This window comes from Telopea speciosissima, chromosome 3 (assembly GCF_018873765.1).
Source record: "Telopea speciosissima isolate NSW1024214 ecotype Mountain lineage chromosome 3, Tspe_v1, whole genome shotgun sequence".
In the NCBI taxonomy this organism is placed as follows: Eukaryota; Viridiplantae; Streptophyta; class Magnoliopsida; order Proteales; family Proteaceae; genus Telopea; species Telopea speciosissima.
Genome location: NC_057918.1, coordinates 6069426 through 6087155, shown reverse-complemented (window position 1 = coordinate 6087155; position 17730 = coordinate 6069426). Strand labels below are relative to the sequence as shown.

Here is a 17730-nt window from a genome sequence, read left to right as displayed (position 1 = left end):
GCCTAGTTGGTTGTTGGGAGGTATGGTATGGGTGGAATTTTGATCCATTAATATTGATAGAAAATAGATAGATTGGAGGATTAATGGCTTGAAAATTTAATTATTGGGTACAACATTTGAACTAACAGAATTTATTTTGGTTGTTCTACCTAGAAGTCCGTCTGTTCTTGAAACCAGAGAGCTAAACTAAAAGTAGGTCTTATTAGCAAGGTAGTTAAATCTGTCGGCCAATTTGTATCGGAATCGGTGTTTCCGAGTCTGGCTCTCTGGTCACCAAAATTGTAGAATTTGAAGGAAATTTCTCTCTTTGAAATTGATAAACAAGATTTTTTAGCCAAAAACTCAAAAGATCTGAGGTCGATGGACTCTAATCCAGGTACCCTGATTCCGATTTTTAATTCCTTGGGTCCAATTATCATTGTTCCAGGCATATCAGATTATGGTTAGAACCTAAATGTGGACATGGAACCAGATTAGAGTCTATCGTTTTATCAGATCATGTTGACATTCTACTTGAGTTGTCACTTCTTGTTTTTTTTTTTTACAGCACCAGCCAGAAATTCTGTGGTGGATCATCACATCAAAGAGCAAAAGGCAAGACCTACCTTCTTCTTTGCCATTTCTTTCCAATATTTAGAACATTTATGCCATTTTCTTTTCCTTTATGAAAACAACGATCCAGTAACAGACAAGAGCATTGCATGCTCGTTTTAATGCCATTAATATTATAAGATCATATTTTTGGTATCTTGGCACTAAGCAGGTCCAAAGCTTACGAATGAAGATATACAGACAATAAAAGAAGTATTTTTCCATCTCGTCATTCACGTCAGCAATGATCCTCTCCCCATGGCGAAATCATGGGGTGAGTTTGACGTGCTAGCAGAATCCACAAATTCTGATGGGTATCGAAAGCTGACACACCTGCAACCTTCTTCATTCTTCTTGCCCGCTAAACTAAATGGATTTTCTGTTAAGAGCATCTAGCTTCCTTCCTGATGCACAAGAGTAAGACATCGTTGTTTCTGGAACCAGATATTAAGTAAAATTACATACCATAAGCTTCTTTATCAGTACTAAGAGATTCAGATTAATTCATTGGATACAATGAAAGGCTATTTTTAATGTCAACATACTTTGATTTGAAGTAATTGCATCCTTCAATCCTCTCATTTTTATAATTTTTTTTTTTTTTTCTGTTCTGTCTTCAGGTAATCCCAAACTCCATCCAAGCTTGAAATTAGGAATAGCAAAGATCATCATATACGAGGATAAAGTACGAAATGGGTTTATAACTAGGACATCAATGAAGAAAATCTGATCAAAATTTGAGCTGGAAATTTTTTTTTATTACATAACAATAGAGCCCAATTTAGATGGGCAACAATATTTGCAGTAATTTCAACAAAGAACGAAAAAAACCAGGCCTTATTAGATGAGATTTTGCCCTCTTGGAGGACGAGATTAAGACTCTAAATTGATACATACGCTTGTATGAATAAGATTATTGAATAACAACACAGCAGAGACTCAGAGAGAGCTTCTTCTTTCCTCTCTTCTGTTTCTCTAACACACAAACTTCAAACTAATTTACATTCAGCGGTGGAAGGAATGGATGGATTTGTACCAGTGAGCTGATCTTTCGCCATCAAATTGTCGTTCAACCAATAATTTGGATGAATTTTTGGGAAACCCATGTTTTGGCAACACCAGAGAGCTTGCTTTCTTCAACATGGACCTGTCTGATTCTTGGGGAGTTGAGAAGAAAGAACTCAACAGTGTCGGTCTCGATCCCACAACAATGTTTGATGTCGATGGTCTCCAAAAGCTTGCAGTTGTTTAACATGGACAGCAGAGCAGCACCCGTGAGCCCTCTGCAACCTTTCAACTTGACATCAACCAGATTCTTACAGGAGACAAGCATGGAAACAAGTTCCTTATCCGGTAACATTTTGTTATAGGACAAGTCCAATTTACGAAGCTCCCTGAGGCTTTGACCCAAAGTAGTGAGCAACCCAGGTTCTTTCTCGATCACGTCGCAGTTAATAAGGGCCAATTCTTCAAGCCCGGCGTTGATGGTGGTGCCCAGGGTCTTGAGTCCTTCACCTGTGACGAGGCAGCAGCTCTGGAGGCGAAGGCTGACCAGTTCCCTGACATTCTCTGCAACAGCGGAGAGGTGATCGTTGTCGAGGTCAAGAGGTAGACGAAAGTCGAGCCTCCGCAGAGTAGACCTGCAACGGCTGATGAAGCGGAGGAGACCATCACGGCTTCCCCCATCATACAAGAGGAGAGAGTAGAGCGAGTCACAGTGTTGGGCTAATCGCAGCAAGACACCATCTGCAATAGTCCTGCAAGTCCGAAGCTCCAATTCTTGGAGACCGGGCAAGCACCTTACGAAGGAAGAGAAGGAGACGCCGTCACCGGTGCCTTCACAGCTGCGCAACTGTAACCTGCGGAGCTTGGTGCATCTCCTCCACAGCCAACCGAGGCCGCAATCGCCGGCCCTAATTTCAGACAAGCAGAGGCTCTCCAAGGGTAATTCCAATTCCGATTCATCGTCATTGGAGGAGTCGAAGCTGCCGCAATCAACAAGGGAGAGGTCCTTCAGGGCAGGGAAGAAGGTGAGCCAGCGGAAAGAGAAAGGACGGATAGAGGTGAGGCTGAGGGAGGACATGTGCTTGCAAGAAGAAGAGAGAGAAAGAAGCGCAGTTGGGGAGACGGGTCCGGCCAAGTATCTAAAGTCGCGGAGATTGGGGCAATTGGAGGCCACAGAAAGGAGGATTTGATCGGACAAGAGAGAAGAATTGGTTTCTTCGTCGTCATCATAATCAGGAACAACATCAAAGGAGACAACGGGAGAGGAGTTATCGGAAGGGGGGACGAGAACGACAGTGAGGGAAGAAACGCGAGGGAAACGAGAGAGGTAAGAGGAGAAGGCAGGTAGAGAAGAAGGGTTAGCTGAGGGAAAACGGAGAAAGAGAGAATACCTGCAATTGCGGTGGACAATCGACCACCGCTTGCACACCAGAGGAACGGCGGAGGAGGACGACGGAGGGAGGCGTTGGAGGATTTCTTGCAGAACCTCATCACACAGTAAGCTCTCCATCTTATCTTTTAGACTTTTACTACAAATCCCTCTATAATAATTCAATTCTAAATTAGCTAATAATATGGTTTATGGAAAATTCGTGTTTCTCTCTCTTCCTCTCCCACCTTCTCCTTTAGCTTATTCTCACCTACCACTCCACCCTTATCTTCCAAGAGAGACACCATGGAAGAAGGGAAAAACAAGAAGGTGGAGAGGAGAGGAGAGGAGAGGAGAAGAGCAGTTTTTAAGGCATTTGATTTGAGAGAATCCTCTCCTCTCCTCTCCTGAGTCCTGAAGAAGAAGAGTGAGAGAGAGGATCAGAGGAAGAAAGCTGGGGACCCACCACAGACAGAATCTTCCCCAAACTCCCTTTGCTTTCAACTTTCCTCTGCCGTCTGCGTGGTCTGTGCAACAACATCTCTTACCTTCGTCACCTCTCTACCTTTTTGTTTACCTCCACCATCACCATCTCTCTCTCTCTCTCTCTCTCTCTCTCGCTTCTGCTTAATGTTCGGAGCATGGTTTGGGCCTTTGGAGTTTTGGAGTCAGCAGGGGAAGATTTTACCCCGCCCAGCCCAGTTCCCCAATCCCTCTAATAAGAAGGGGGCAACACAATCTTCTACGGCGCGTTGTCCTGTCCTGCCTGTGCTGTGTAGACATAGGCTGTGCGTAATGATCGCCTTACCCCCGGTCGGGCAAGGCGCTCAGGCACGGGTAAGACAGTCAATGCGTGCCGTCTTGTGTCTACACAGCAGGACAGGACGGGCAGCCCGCACCGTAGAAGATCTAGATCCGAGGAGTGGAGTTTAGAGGTTAGATCCCACCCGGGCAGAGTGTTCGATAGGGGTAGGGTGATCATTGCGGCACCCCCTTGTTAGGGGGGACTGGTGAACTGGGCAGGGGACTCGAGGAGAGCAGGCTTATTTTTTTTTGTTGATAATGTTATTATTATTATTAAAGAGTAGAGTAATATGGTTAATTTAATAAAGAAGAGTATCATCTTATTCAATTAGAACTAAGAACGCCAACCAAACTTTCTTTATTATGATTAGGATTGAAAAATTAATCAAATGGATAGAGAGATAGAGAGTCATCAGTTTAAATTTAATATTTCAATTTTGAATCAAATTGACTAAATGATTGAAAATCCCCCCCCCCCCCAAATGAAAGCATACAGCTTAATAATAATCATTTTAAGGAGCGAGTTTCCCTTCACCCATGATGAAGGAGGAATTCCTCCGTCGTTGGGTGTCAGCGGCCCATCGCTTTGGGATGAGCATCGGGAATAATGCAAGGAGTATTTTCGATTTCGTACTGAGGGAGTTATTGTAAAATCCTAGGATAGCGGGTGAAGGCTCCCCAGGAGGCGGAAAACTTTTTCCTTATTTTTAAATATTTTTATATCACATTATTAATTTATTTGAATAATATTATGTCTAGATTACCATTTATCTTTTCTTTTTTTTTTTTCATGCTTGAACCAATCAACCTCCATACACTTTCCTACACAATGATATAAAGCTTTAAAGAATAATTGAAAAGTCAAATTTATAGAATCTGTAATTTATAAGTTAATATTATGTGAATTAAATTCTAAATACATAATGGATCATATAGTTGAATTATAACAAAAAGTAATTTATATCTAATCTAAGAATTGCACAATCTTTATGTCAATCTGATCCAAGTCATGCTCCATGTGGCTCCTAATGGTGGTCAATTCCTTCAAGGGTACTGTAACATGACTAACTCCACAATGACTGGCAGATTATAAAAACTATATCCTCTAGTAATACGCAAATCTAATTTATTTTAAGCTTAAAACATGAGAAAATATGGGATTCAAAATGCTTTCAGACTATAGCACACCCCCTCTCCAAAGAAAAAATATATAGAAAGTAGATTATGGAAATTTTTTTTTTCCTAGTCTATAGATATAAGAATTGGTTTTCATGGAAGTGCCTAAAGATAGAATCTACGTCACATGACCTGCAGTTGGTTTTAAAATTTTTTGGATAGGTAGATCTTCTTATGTCAAGTTTTAGTCTAATTAGAATTGAAATGGTAACAAAATAAAACAATGAAAAATATAAGATTTGTAAAAGAACGCATGAACATACATGGGAGTATGTTTAATTGACTTTCAACTTTAAATATATGATCAATCCACACCATTCTCTTCACTGATAATCAAATTTGTCATAGCGCTCTTCCATGTGGCAAAAAAAAATTCCATTCAAAGATTTCATGGTTAGATCACAGTCCACAAGCCATGATGCATCTCTTGAAATCATGAGATACTTGGAACTCTTCCTCTATTTTTTTTTATTTTTTTTGGGGGGGGGGGGGGGGTGGGGTGGGGTGGGTGAGGGAGAGGAGGGAGGGGGGAGTAGGTGGAGGTGATGGAAATTCATCAAAACAAAGCAAACTTAAAACATCCAAAAGGATTAAAGTCCCACCATATGCTCAGGTCATCTTCACTTCCTTCTATGTTTTCCTTTTGATATTCTAATTTGTGGTGGATAGCATTTGTTTTCTTTCATTCCTTTTTTTTGGATGGTTATTAGTGTCACTTTTCTAGAAATCACAAGACATATTTGACTTATTATTTTCTTGGTTTTTTTTTTTTATCTAAATCTATTTTTGCTCAAAGTTGGGAGAGTGCACATAAATGGTTAGAGTATTGGTAAACGTGCATGGACATACCACAGGGTGCATGCCAATGCATGGTGTCTTGTTATATTTGGAGCAATAATAGACCACTATGACAATAATATTTTGCCGTCTTCTAAAAATATGGGCAAGAGATCTATGCCTGTCTATATGGTCGAGTAGTGTATCCACAAGTGTAGGGCCCATTAAGAGCGCATGCATGGGGATCTGCTTGAATGAGATAAACTACTTCACTGGGTGCTGAGCAATAATTTCATGCGGACCTGTCTCTAGATGCATAAACCATGCTACCAGTAGCATGCTTTTTCCCAAAAAAACAAATCCTCTTCACTTTTCGTCATGGTTGGAATTAATGTTGTTTTGACGGAATTTATTTAGGACTGAGTTTTCCTTAAGCCACTGTTCAAGAGAGAATCTTTTAACCGAAGCCTTCGAATGGCGTTGAGAGATTATTGTGCAAAAGGTGGGAGTATTATTGGCCATTCTGAAACAGGGGAAGAGAAATACATCCATTGATGGCCGTACGGTTCCTTCGCTGCATACTGCAGGAAAACTTTCCCCTTTTAAGGACTGAGTTTTGTTTCCCTAATGGTGAAGAAAGAACTGCCTCACCATAGGTATTTAAACCATCTCATTGAACCCAGGAGCGATATTTGTGACCATAAACTATAGAATATGAGAGTTAATGATGAATCTAAAACCCAATTGTAGAGTCATATCACTAGTGTTAAAGGAATTCTTCCTCTCTACAGGTAAAGGAAAACTTATTGCCTCATCGGACCTTATACAAGCACCATACTACAATAACATGTGACAAGCTATTGACAGACTTAAAACAGTTTCCCAAGTTACCCACCAAAGAGAGTCTGTTATGAAGGTCGATTGGTGCTGTTGCAGACATTTTGCCATGGGGAGGAATTTTCTGTCTGAAAGCATGGCCCCACCATCAACGTGGGGTCAATGGGAGTGCACACAGAATTGAAGCATCAACAAGGACAAAATTTCCACCTTTCATGTACAAGCCATGTTTCAGGAACAAAATGCATTTTACCATGTAGAGGAAATAAAACACATGAATACAAAGGTTTTAAATAAATGCTTAAAAATACAAGGTTTCAAAAAAAAAAAATTATTGGCCATAGCCATCAGATCGAAACAGGAAACATTTTTCCTATTTCCTAATAAAGTAATAATAATGGCTACTTTCTTTTGGAAACTATTTACGTAAAGAATGCTTAAGGTTTCACCAAGCTCTTACGCCTAATTTTTACTTGACATTCTTTCAAATCTTTACTTAAAAACATAAACCGTTAACAAAAGCTTCCAAGCAAATAAGTAATCCTACATTCCCTTTGCCCATAAGAATAAAACACCCTTCTCCCTCAAACCAAGTACTCCTACATTCCCTTAGCCCAGAAGAAAATAACACTCTTCCCCCCACAAAGCAAATAAGTAATCCTACATTCCCTTTGCCCATGTGGATGATTGTCCTAGCCTGAAGGCAAGAACAGAGTTTCAGTAGTGTTGTGCATATTTCAATTCAACTCTTGAACAAAATTGAAAGCAATAAAAAAATGTAATGTCTCGGGTCGTCAAGTACGTCTTGATGCAATTGATGACAAGGTTCCGTCAACAGTGGAATTCCATATGAGGATAAAGTTTATCAGATCAGGTCTGTGGGTGGCTTCATCAATTGGTGTACACAAAGGAACTCAGTGACATAATATCCATGATAGAGGCCACATACTAGTCTGGATTTCCATTTCCATCCTGGTGAAGAATTGCTTGGCATGGTAGATCATCTTCGCCGTATATACATGTACATTTCTTAAGGCCCAAAAGATCAACTTACCGACAGGGAAATTCAACATGGATGAAACAGAATAAGCACACATAATAACCAGCAAGGAAGATGAATCAAACCCAAGTAGAGATAAGTGGCACTATTCCAAGCCCAGAGAGACTCCACCCAGATCCAAAAGTCTCCCATACTGACACCATTGGCACCTTCTGACCAGATCCTCATCAGCAGTAATGCTGCTGGAGGGAATCCGACAAATCCAAGAAACAAATTACAGGTCATCAACGTGAGAGCTCTCAAGCGTCCAAGTCTGTGCACAAATTTTAAAGGGTGGGCCATTAGACACATTGGGACCATCAGCAGAGCTCCAATCTGAGCTGTTGCAAAGTTAATGATCGACATGATACCCAGGCCAATAGCTGCAGCAGCTATCATCACAGCCTTCATAATAGCCCACTGTCTGTGTCGTGATTGAGGCATACTGGAGCATGAATAAGGAGAACCAGAAATCTGATACAAGATAAAGAGGGTGCAAATGGAGAGTGAAACCCAAGACAGCATGCTCGTTGCTGGAGTCATCCCATGCAGTCGACAGATCAGGTAGGGAAGTAAAGAAACAATGGCACCCCATAAATGAACGATGAACACCACCCTTGCAGCATGAAGCCATCTCCAAGATTCAAGTGCAGTGCTAAGCCCATTAGTAGAGGCAGAGTTCGATTTGTCACTTGAGCTATAATCCCACCCATTAGCACCAGTATACAGAGCAGCTGCAACTATTGGAAGTGGCATGACAAGAAGCACAAAAGCAATTGTGTAGACTCCAACTGACACAAACTTACTAGGAGAGGTCAAGAAGTAGAGGAAGAACGACTGGTGAAACTTCTCAAGGAGGTTGTTAACTGACTGTATGACACCCTCAACCAACCTGCATAAGAAAAACCCCAAAACATCAAATCAAAACCACCAAGATATATTGATCCAAGTTGATACCAGCCATAAATGAGGCAAGCTTTGCCCAGTTCCATGCTCATTACACTTGAGGGTGCACTCAGGGTTGGCTCACTTAACTCCAGGTTGAAACATTGCAGCCAACTAATTCCCAATTATTTGCAAACCGCAAAACCCTTGATTCAAAAGTCCATAGTACAAAACCATCAAGGTTAAAGATGAACAATGAAAATACAGTAGGTGCAAATGCAAAATCTTCCTACATTTGATATTTTAATTGTATTAAGACATAATTTTCTGCCTGAACAAAGCAACCTTGAGGCTTGGATTGAGGTCACAACCCAGATAGTTCATCAAAGTCTCAGCTCAACAACAGCCTGGAAACAAGTGGATCATAACAGCATTATAATTGTTACGGAGACTAAGCAAGCTAAGGCATTGGAGGGGCACCTAGACAACAAGGCACCCACCTACGGGTCGTCTCGGTACCCTAGGTATGCAGTATATGACTATATGTAATACAGCAATGATAATATTATATAATTATGCTCATATGCAAAATAGAAGCTATATCAATGCAATATGATATAATTATGCTCAGAATGACCTAATATGAGTAAACCAGCATCAAATAAATATAATATAAGCATATTCATCAAAAAAACAAAAACGATAAACCTAAAGTCATGAAGTGTCAACAAGACGTGCTGTCGCCTTGGACCCAAGAAAGAGCCTAGATGCCTAGGCGGCAGCGCCTATGCAATGCCTTGACAATTATGAACGGCATATTGCCTAAAATGGCTATTGACCCACCAGAATAAATCCCACTACATAAGCAATACTATGTAAACAATGATAATTTGACATTTTTAGAAGAAAAAAAATTGCAAAAGTTTCCAAAGATCTCCCTCTATCTTCTTTTGTTCCTTTTTTTTTAATTGGGGGGAGGGGGGAACCTCCAGCAAATAAGACAGAATTCAAGAATCAAATATATGAAAGTTAAACCTACACCAGGAAAATCTAAATTCAACATAGAAATAGATTTGACTTAATAGATTGTCATTCAGTCAAAAACCATTAAAGATAGACAATCCAAGATTAGACACTGGAAAAAACATTCTAATACAACTAAGGAAAAAAAATAGGAAATAATTATTCAATAAGTTATTGGTGCACATGTTATCTAAATAGCATCTTCAATGATGAGGCATAGTGAAAAGCGCTGTTACTTCCATCAACCAGCCATTGATCCCTAGTGCCTCTTGAGATTCTATGTAGCAAATTACAGGGCATCATAGTTGTCAAAGCACCGCCTAAGTGTACAGGCGGATTTCTTGGGGGGGTCCAGGCGACTGTCGCCTTAGTGGTATCGAAACAGGTGTGGCCCTTATTTATGTCTAATATCAAATAAGTAAATGTTTTTTATATTTGTTAAAACATTTACCTAAGATATTATTCATAAATAAACAAATACCCCCTATTTGAATCCAATAAAAATACGTAAAAAATAAAATTCCAAAAGAATAAAAAGTCAACCTCGCAGTTCAAGAACAAAAACAGGATTTTCGGCAGTAGGTGAAATTTTCAATTTTCTGTTGCTGGGTTTTTTCTCAAACCTAAGAATTCCATAATACGGTAAAACATTACTAAAAACCAAAAGAGCGGTAAAATATTCATTTGTTTTGATATCCAACAAAAATATTTTCATCCAAAGCGATTTTGACAGCATTCACACACCAAATAAGGTTTGACCAGAACAAAACTCCTTCAATATAAATCGGATTTAAGCAATCACGTATTTGTTAGAAAGCTGGTTTGTGCTCTACCTAATACAAAAAATCTCTTGTAAAAATAAAATTATTTGACCAGTCAAACTTCTTAGAGAAAAAGAACGTTTCTCTAAATCAAGAGCAGTTTAATTACTTATAGATAAGATCATATTTTCTAAGAATAGTATAAACCAAATGTGAGACTAGGTATACCAGGACGATGACCAATTCCAAGAACAATGTAAACCAAATGTAGGTTTTGATTGGTTCAAACTTCCAATAGCTTGCTTCTTCAGTTTTGCTGTTTTCTAGTTCTATGTTGATTTTTGATGACTTGATGTGGCTTAATATTGATTTTTGATGACTTGATGTGGCTTAATGTTCATTTTTTATGACTTGATGAGGCTTAATGTTGATTATTGATGATATAAGGTATATATTGTAGTCTACTAAATAATGTTAGAAAGGTTACCAAAAAAAAAAAGAGGGGAAATAAAAAATAACACTTGGGTGCCTTGGTCACCTAAGCGCTTAGGAACCCCTCCACCACCTTGGGTCGCCTTGCCGCCTTGACAACTATGTAGGGCATCTCTGGGGCCCCTTCCTCATTAGCAATTTTTCCAAAGTGAATGCCCACACAAATCAGAGCTTAATCTTCGAGACACCACTTTGATGCAGATAAATCACCTAAATGGGCTTATTTTATTGGAAATAAGATTTGGGTTGGGTTATGTATGTGTTGAGCCTTTGATTCAATGTGTTTTTCATTGTAATGGGCCGCTTTAATGGGCCTATTATATGTGTAGAGGCTAGGCATACGGGATTACTTAAGTGTCTTTAATTCTTTATTTTAATTGTTATAACTGTTTTAGTTAGGCTGGATTAGGATTTTATATGTCCAGCCCTGTTTTGAATTAGTTTCCTTCATTATAGTAGTTTCCTAGTTAGTCTATGTTATTTGTTAAGGATTGGGTTAGGCGTTTCCTTTTCAGTGTTTAAGTCTGTCTTTGAATAATCTATATAAGTTTGTAAGGGGTCCAGCCTTGCACATGAATTTGATTAATGAGATTTTGGCTTGAGCCTTTTCTTTCGCTGCTGAGAAAGTATGCATGCTGTGAGACTCAGTTAAGGGAGGGAAATCCTTGGGATCAGTGTGATTCTGATCCAGGACTGCTGGTGGGAAGCCAAAGGTCACAATCTTCCTTTCTATCCTCTATTTTACAAGTAATTTGTTGTTTGCTTTGTGTTGATTAAACACTGCTGTACTGAGGATTTCATTCTAGATTCTGGTGGGTTATTCTTTACTTCATCATATTCAGATAGTAGCCTATCATTGGTTGCATGTTTGCCTAATAATTACCTGTTGTAAAGCAAAAGAGGTTATTTCTGTAACCTGAAATCAGCAATTAATTTTAATCTAGCTGTCGGATCTGGTTATCTATTGGGGGTGTTAAGGACCTTGCTTGGGTTGACCTTCGACCAGGGTATGTACCTGATCAGAACTGCTGATCTGGGGTAATTTGAAATCTCCCTATTCTGCACTTTTATTTTTTTTCAGATTTAATTCTTTTCTAATTAGTCTTAATCCAACCCTTAGATAGTTAGATTACCATCATCTTTTGGGAACTTGTTCCTCTATTGGGTTACTACAATCCATCAGCTTCCAGTGTTCATCTGAGTCTCTGATTGAAAGTAATTAGAGATTTGCATATTCTGATTTAGTTTTCCAGATTTCATTATTTCTCTAATTGGGTTATATCCGACTGTTGAATCATTGCAGTCTTCTGAGATTTGTTAACCTAACATCAATCTACCTCTGACTAGAATTTGAACCCCAGCCGATAAGGTTGACTTTTCTGATTTGGGTTTACTTGGTATCGTGTTAAAAGGAGTGTGTGACCTGAACCTAGGGTTCATCCTACCTACCTTTCTGATTTGGGTTTGAACCTAGGGTTCATCCTACCTACCCCCCATCACCCTTCCATCGCTAGGCACTGCTACCAATTTTTTTTTTACCTACTTAAAATACTCACAGCTTTATATTTTGCCGTTTTTCTAAATGCCATAAATATACATATTTGATCCAAGGTAAATAGTTCAACTTAAAATAGGTCAGAATTTGTGCAACACCTTCCCTCTATTCCATTCCTTTGCCTGCTAAGTTTTAGAATGATTAATTGGCCTCGTTCCAATGTAGTTTCTACCATTTCAGAATGCAAATTACCCTAAATGCATGAAACTTTATTTTGTAGAAGCCTCACAGATTCAACCACGTTAAAAGTAAAAGTCAAATAAACAAATAACCAGAGTATTCATCCAAACCAGCCACTGAAAATAGAAACTGCATAAGTAAATTACCACTCGAAAGTAAATCAACTAAGGAAATTTTAAGCGAAATAGGTAGGTAATGAACACAAACCTGCCAATCCGCAGAAGAAAATCATATCTTGCTGACTTGTTAAGCAAAGAAACTTTGGATGAAATTTCCAAAGTAACAGCATCAACTTGATAATCACGGAAAGCACCATGCGGACCAGTGGGAAGACCCAGTGCCTATCAAGTAAGATACATAAGCATCATCACCACAACCCAGCACCTTCAACGCCCCCCGGGGGGGGGGGGGGAAGGAAGAAAAAGAACATCCAAGCTATCCACTAAGTAAAGAATAACAAATTTACACAAAAGATGGGAAATTTTGTTTAGGGAAGGGTTAGGGAGGAGCACAGCCAGTCCCACACGTGGAGGATTATGACAAAAAATTAAACCCCACCAGACAAGAGAAGCATCCAATCTTAATAAATGTGATTAAACAGATGCCACTCAATTATGGGCTGAGTTGGTGATTGAATAAAACAAATAGAGATGTTCCCCTACCTTCCGAAAGGGAAATATGCTTCACATTACCAACATAGCATACGTAGCAGATCTTTATGGTCTACTATTCCGGTACTTGAATTTCTTTCTTCTTTTTTTATTCCCTTGTCTATATAATATGAAATTGTATCAGGTAACAAAAAGAACACCTGCCACTCAGGCACTCATTCTACTTACTTGATGATACATTGAACTTGCAAGTGTAGCAGCACCTTCAATATAATCTTCCAAAGGAATAGCGAATTTCCATTGCGGATTTATGCTTCTAGCGACTTTGCCTACTAAATGAAGAATATCACCCACAACCTTGAGCCACACAGAGTTCAGTAGAGAATATACTTTCTCCACTTTTACATGCAATCCTTGTCTATGTACCGCCAGATAGTTTACAATATTGATCAGATCCAGGTTTGGCATTTGACCATTTGATGCCTCAGCAAATATGGTAAGAGCATCCTTCTCGGTTTCTTCATGTCCATTCACAACTTTAAAGACAAGTGCAGCAGCCATTGTTCCAGCACGACTAAAATCATCTTTAACTCTCCCCTGAGTTGCAGCATTGACATCCTGTTCATGTAGGGTATTGGTTTCTGGACACATGCCAGCATCTAATTTCCCCAGATCACCACCAAATGCAGGTGTGTGGTAGTCTCTCAGCCAAGCAGCAACTGAAACATACTCTCCATACCGCGAATCTGCAGCCAGCCATACAACATCCTTGGCAAGCCAAGTGACTCGAGTAAGCAAGGAGATTATTGAGTAGGCAAGGGCTACTGACAAAGCCTCACTCAGTTCAATCTTCACCGGATTGTAAGGGGTAACCAAGACAATAGCTTCTTTCCCATCACCACGAGGTGCTCTAATTATTCCAACAGTGTTGATACCATAAACTGCGCAACTACTATTCTCTGTGATTTTCCCAGAATTAGAATTACCAGAAAAAAAGTCCAGTGGCTGAAAGTGATTTGTTTGATGATGGAACTTATGATGATAAACTTCAACACCCAAATCTGCCATATTCTGCGCTATCAATCTCGGAATTTCCCTGCATTGGTACACAAACTAAGATACAGATAATTAATAAGTTGAACATACACAGAATAAGAGTAAAAAATTTGAAAGGGAAGGGGGGGGGGGGAAGACCTCAGGAATTAGGAAGAAAAGGGAACAAAAATTCATCATTTTTAAACCAGTTCAGCCTTGCAAGAGCAACAAAGTGAAAAGAGCATTCATAAGCCCACCCCCACCCCATCCCCAACCCAAATGGGAAAAAAAATGAACTAGCTCAGAAAACTAAGGAACAAAAATAATTTGACCAAATCAACTTGAGTTGATGTTAGCATCTCTAAAACCAGATGCTGTCAAAAGCACAATGTAACAACACCAGAGATTGAATTAACAAACATAAGCATGGACCATGTGGATGGACAGAAAAATAATAAGCAACATTCTTGATGTCAGTATCTCATACTAGATGCTATCCCTAGTGCATGGTAACCACACCAGAGATATGAATCATAACATATGTTGAACCATCTATTCAGGTTGCAAAAATCATATTTAGTCATTCACTAACCCAAGTTTGGATTTAAAATTTAGTGGACAATGAATTTTTGTTTTTTTCCCATCCGAAAAGGGGAGAATTTGAGAAATGCCACCAAAAACTCCTCAGTGTTCCTCCTCGATTAATTCAAGGAGAAAAAAATGTAACCCTCAAAGACCAATGAGACTCTTGTATTGAAACTACAAATCTTGAGAGCTTCTTATCTCTAATATAAAATGTCTCTTATTTGAACATCTAGGAAACATGGAATTGTCATTTGATCATTGGTGTTGAAAAGACCTAAATGGAAGAAGTCCACAAAGTTCAAAAGAAGACGACTATTGAAAATACATCCAAGTTCAACAAACATGGATTGCTGATAGACTCAGAAGATTAATGTTAAATGTCTATCTTGGAGCAAATTGGATAGAACCAAGTCATTGTTCCAAGGAAAAATGAGTAGCCACATGGCAGTTAAGGATGAGTAAAATAGTTGGACTCAAACAAACAATCCAGATTAGCGGCTAAAGTTGTACTACCTGAGCTTGAACTGTAACAGGAGATTTCTTTACTGTTTTACTTTCCCCTTCATTTTGGAGTTAGTTTCAAAGAGATAAAGATGGGAGCACATGACAACCACCAAAACCTTCTAGCATGTGAGAGACCAAACAGGGTGTACATTGACTGAAGAACACAATCAACACATACATAAACCACTAAGTAATAAAGTAAAATACAACTAAATTACAAAGCTGGTACCCCCCCAAAAAAAAAAAGCTATGATGATTAAGATGACATGACAATAACATTATAAAACTATACAAAATTAAAAGCAATTGAAAACAATAAAAAATAGTGATTGACGGCAAGAAAGTAATTAAAATGGAAGAAGACGAAGCCTAAACTCTTCAACACATAGTTAATATACAAAATAAGTAAGTGATGTTGCAGTGGGTGGTATCACAGATAGACCAGCATGACCCGAGCTGGAAACCAAGACCTGATGTAGATCGAAGCATGAAGAAGACCAAAGGGGGGGGGGGGAGGGGAGTTACTGTTCACACAACACTGTTTATGCAAACAGTAATTTGGGGCTGATATCGACTGCTGGCTTTAAGTGTTATTTTTATCATTTGACACTTATTTAGTTTCATATTTGAGTTGTAATCCTAATTGGGAATCCTAGTTAGACTCAAGTTTCTATTTTTAGAATTTTGCACCTTAATAATATTGGTTATTATAACTTATAATAGGTTCTGATGTCAAATCTATGGTAAGTTGTGTCTAGAAGCTGCAGATGCAAAAAAAAAATCCTATTGCGCTAGGTGCTATACCAAAACTTAGTGTCATAAGGCAACAATTGGCAGAAAAAAAAATATAAGAATAAACTGTCAACAACAACATCAATTTTTTTTTTTAGGGGTAGGGGGGGAGGTGGGACAATAAGTGGAGGTATACATACTTTCCCGCTTCTTCAGACTTTTCTTTCAAGCCAATCATATCCTTGACCAATCGATCTGCCTCTGCAACATCTTGAATAGATAACATGGGATTGGCTGAACCTGAAGTAAGAAAAATAGTCAGTCAAGACCCCAAAATACTGAAGCACCACCTCAAAAAGCTGCTTTGGACAACACACATCCAAAGCAGTTCTACAAGTTCAGTGTTAGACAGCTTCAGGCAGAAGCAGGAATGTAAAAGGCACAACAAGCAAACACAGTTTCGAGTTTTTCCGAATTAACACCCATTTCCCGGGACTCTCAACAACCCACATTGGGAACATTTCAGCCCATTAAATGAGATCCAATTACTACAGCAGATGTTAACATCAACCGACCGAGTGATATAGGTTAAAGTGAACGGCAATAAAGGTGAAGAGAAGAGAAAAAGAGTACTGACCAGGCATGAGGGCGTTCTCAGAAACATAGGTGTTCTTAGCCAAAACGGGTAGCAGCAAAAGAGCCACAATCCCTGCAGTACAGCAAACAACACTGATCCATTCCAAGAACTCGAATGAGTATCTTCATTGTATATGCCACATTGTCATAAATAACAACAATTTTTGTCCCCAAAAAAAATGTATTTCTCTAACACATCAGACACAGGCAACAGAGACCAACAAAAACAGGGGAAGTAGGTAGGATGAAGTACCAGACGAAGAAGCTGTGAGAGATCAGGAAAATCCCAATTCGAACGATGGGACGATGTCTCATCTTTGGAGTTTGAGCGCCCTTGTCGCCCTCCGCCATGGCCCCCCAAACTTCAGTTGATCTGCTATATAATTCCTTTCTCGAATTGGAGTTCACAAAAGTCACAACTCACAAATCAAGTATCCTGTAATCACCTCAAGATCAAGATCGAGATCTAGACACGGTCTTACCATTGAGAAATAAAGCACAAAGCAAATAACCATAGTTAGTTAAAACGGGAATGGCAAAAACACTTCGTTCGGTACGGCATGTTTAAATCACATTGTGTGCAACCCTTTTCAAACTTGTCAGCAGGAATTCAATCCAAGTAAACAAGCCAGAATCATGGAACGATTCCAAAATCTTAGCAATCAGTTATGCAATCGGAACAATCACAGTACAATCGTTTATCAGGGAGAGAGATCTCTTACCTTCGCCTTCACCGTCGCCGGCGCTAGAACAGGAGGTCGGAGGTCGGAGGTCCGGGTCGGTATCACGTGTTCACGTTAGGGCAGCGAAGGCGAGCCGCTGGACTCGGAAGGGAAGGATTTGAGGGTTGGAGACTCGAGGGAGAAATCAGGGATTCGGGGGCAATATTGGTAATTCGAAATGGCTTTTTTTCGGGGGAGGGGGATGGGGAGTTCAGAATTCCTACCCACATGGGGACGGGTGGGGACAGATCTGACCCCTCCCACACCCCCATGGAGGGTGCAGATCTGTCCCCAATTGTCCCCATGTGGGTAGCTGATCTAGAGGCAGATCGCACCACCCATGAAGGGTCAGATCTGTCCCCACCCGTTTCCATGTGAGTAGCTGATCTAAACACGGGGGTAGGGGGTGTT

General features: G+C 39.6%; 2 protein-coding genes across 4 annotated transcripts; both read right to left on the bottom strand.

Annotated features, from left to right (window-relative positions):
* Positions 1-1320: 1320 nt before the first annotated feature.
* On the bottom strand, positions 1321-3127 carry LOC122656939 (F-box protein At5g51380-like). Its single transcript, XM_043851644.1, has one exon. It carries the CDS (start codon positions 3104-3106, stop codon positions 1661-1663), a length of 1446 nt encoding a protein of 481 aa, XP_043707579.1. The 5' UTR covers positions 3107-3127; the 3' UTR covers positions 1321-1660.
* A 4147-nt stretch (positions 3128-7274) lies between these two features.
* Positions 7275-17042, bottom strand: LOC122655671 (glycosylphosphatidylinositol anchor attachment 1 protein). 3 transcript variants are annotated; one of them, XM_043849931.1, is made up of 6 exons: positions 16851-17042; positions 16599-16690; positions 16162-16261; positions 13334-14201; positions 12702-12835; positions 7275-8490 (listed from the first exon to the last, which is right to left on the bottom strand). In XM_043849931.1, exons 1-6 carry the CDS (start codon positions 16946-16948, stop codon positions 7626-7628), a joined length of 2157 nt encoding a protein of 718 aa, XP_043705866.1. In that variant the 5' UTR covers positions 16949-17042; the 3' UTR covers positions 7275-7625. The 3 variants fall into 3 exon arrangements, with proteins under 3 accessions (XP_043705866.1, XP_043705868.1, XP_043705867.1); XM_043849933.1 differs by having other exon boundaries at positions 13334-14218; positions 16599-16670; positions 16851-16972; XM_043849932.1 differs by having other exon boundaries at positions 16599-16670; positions 16851-16972.
* Positions 17043-17730: the final 688 nt, after the last annotated feature.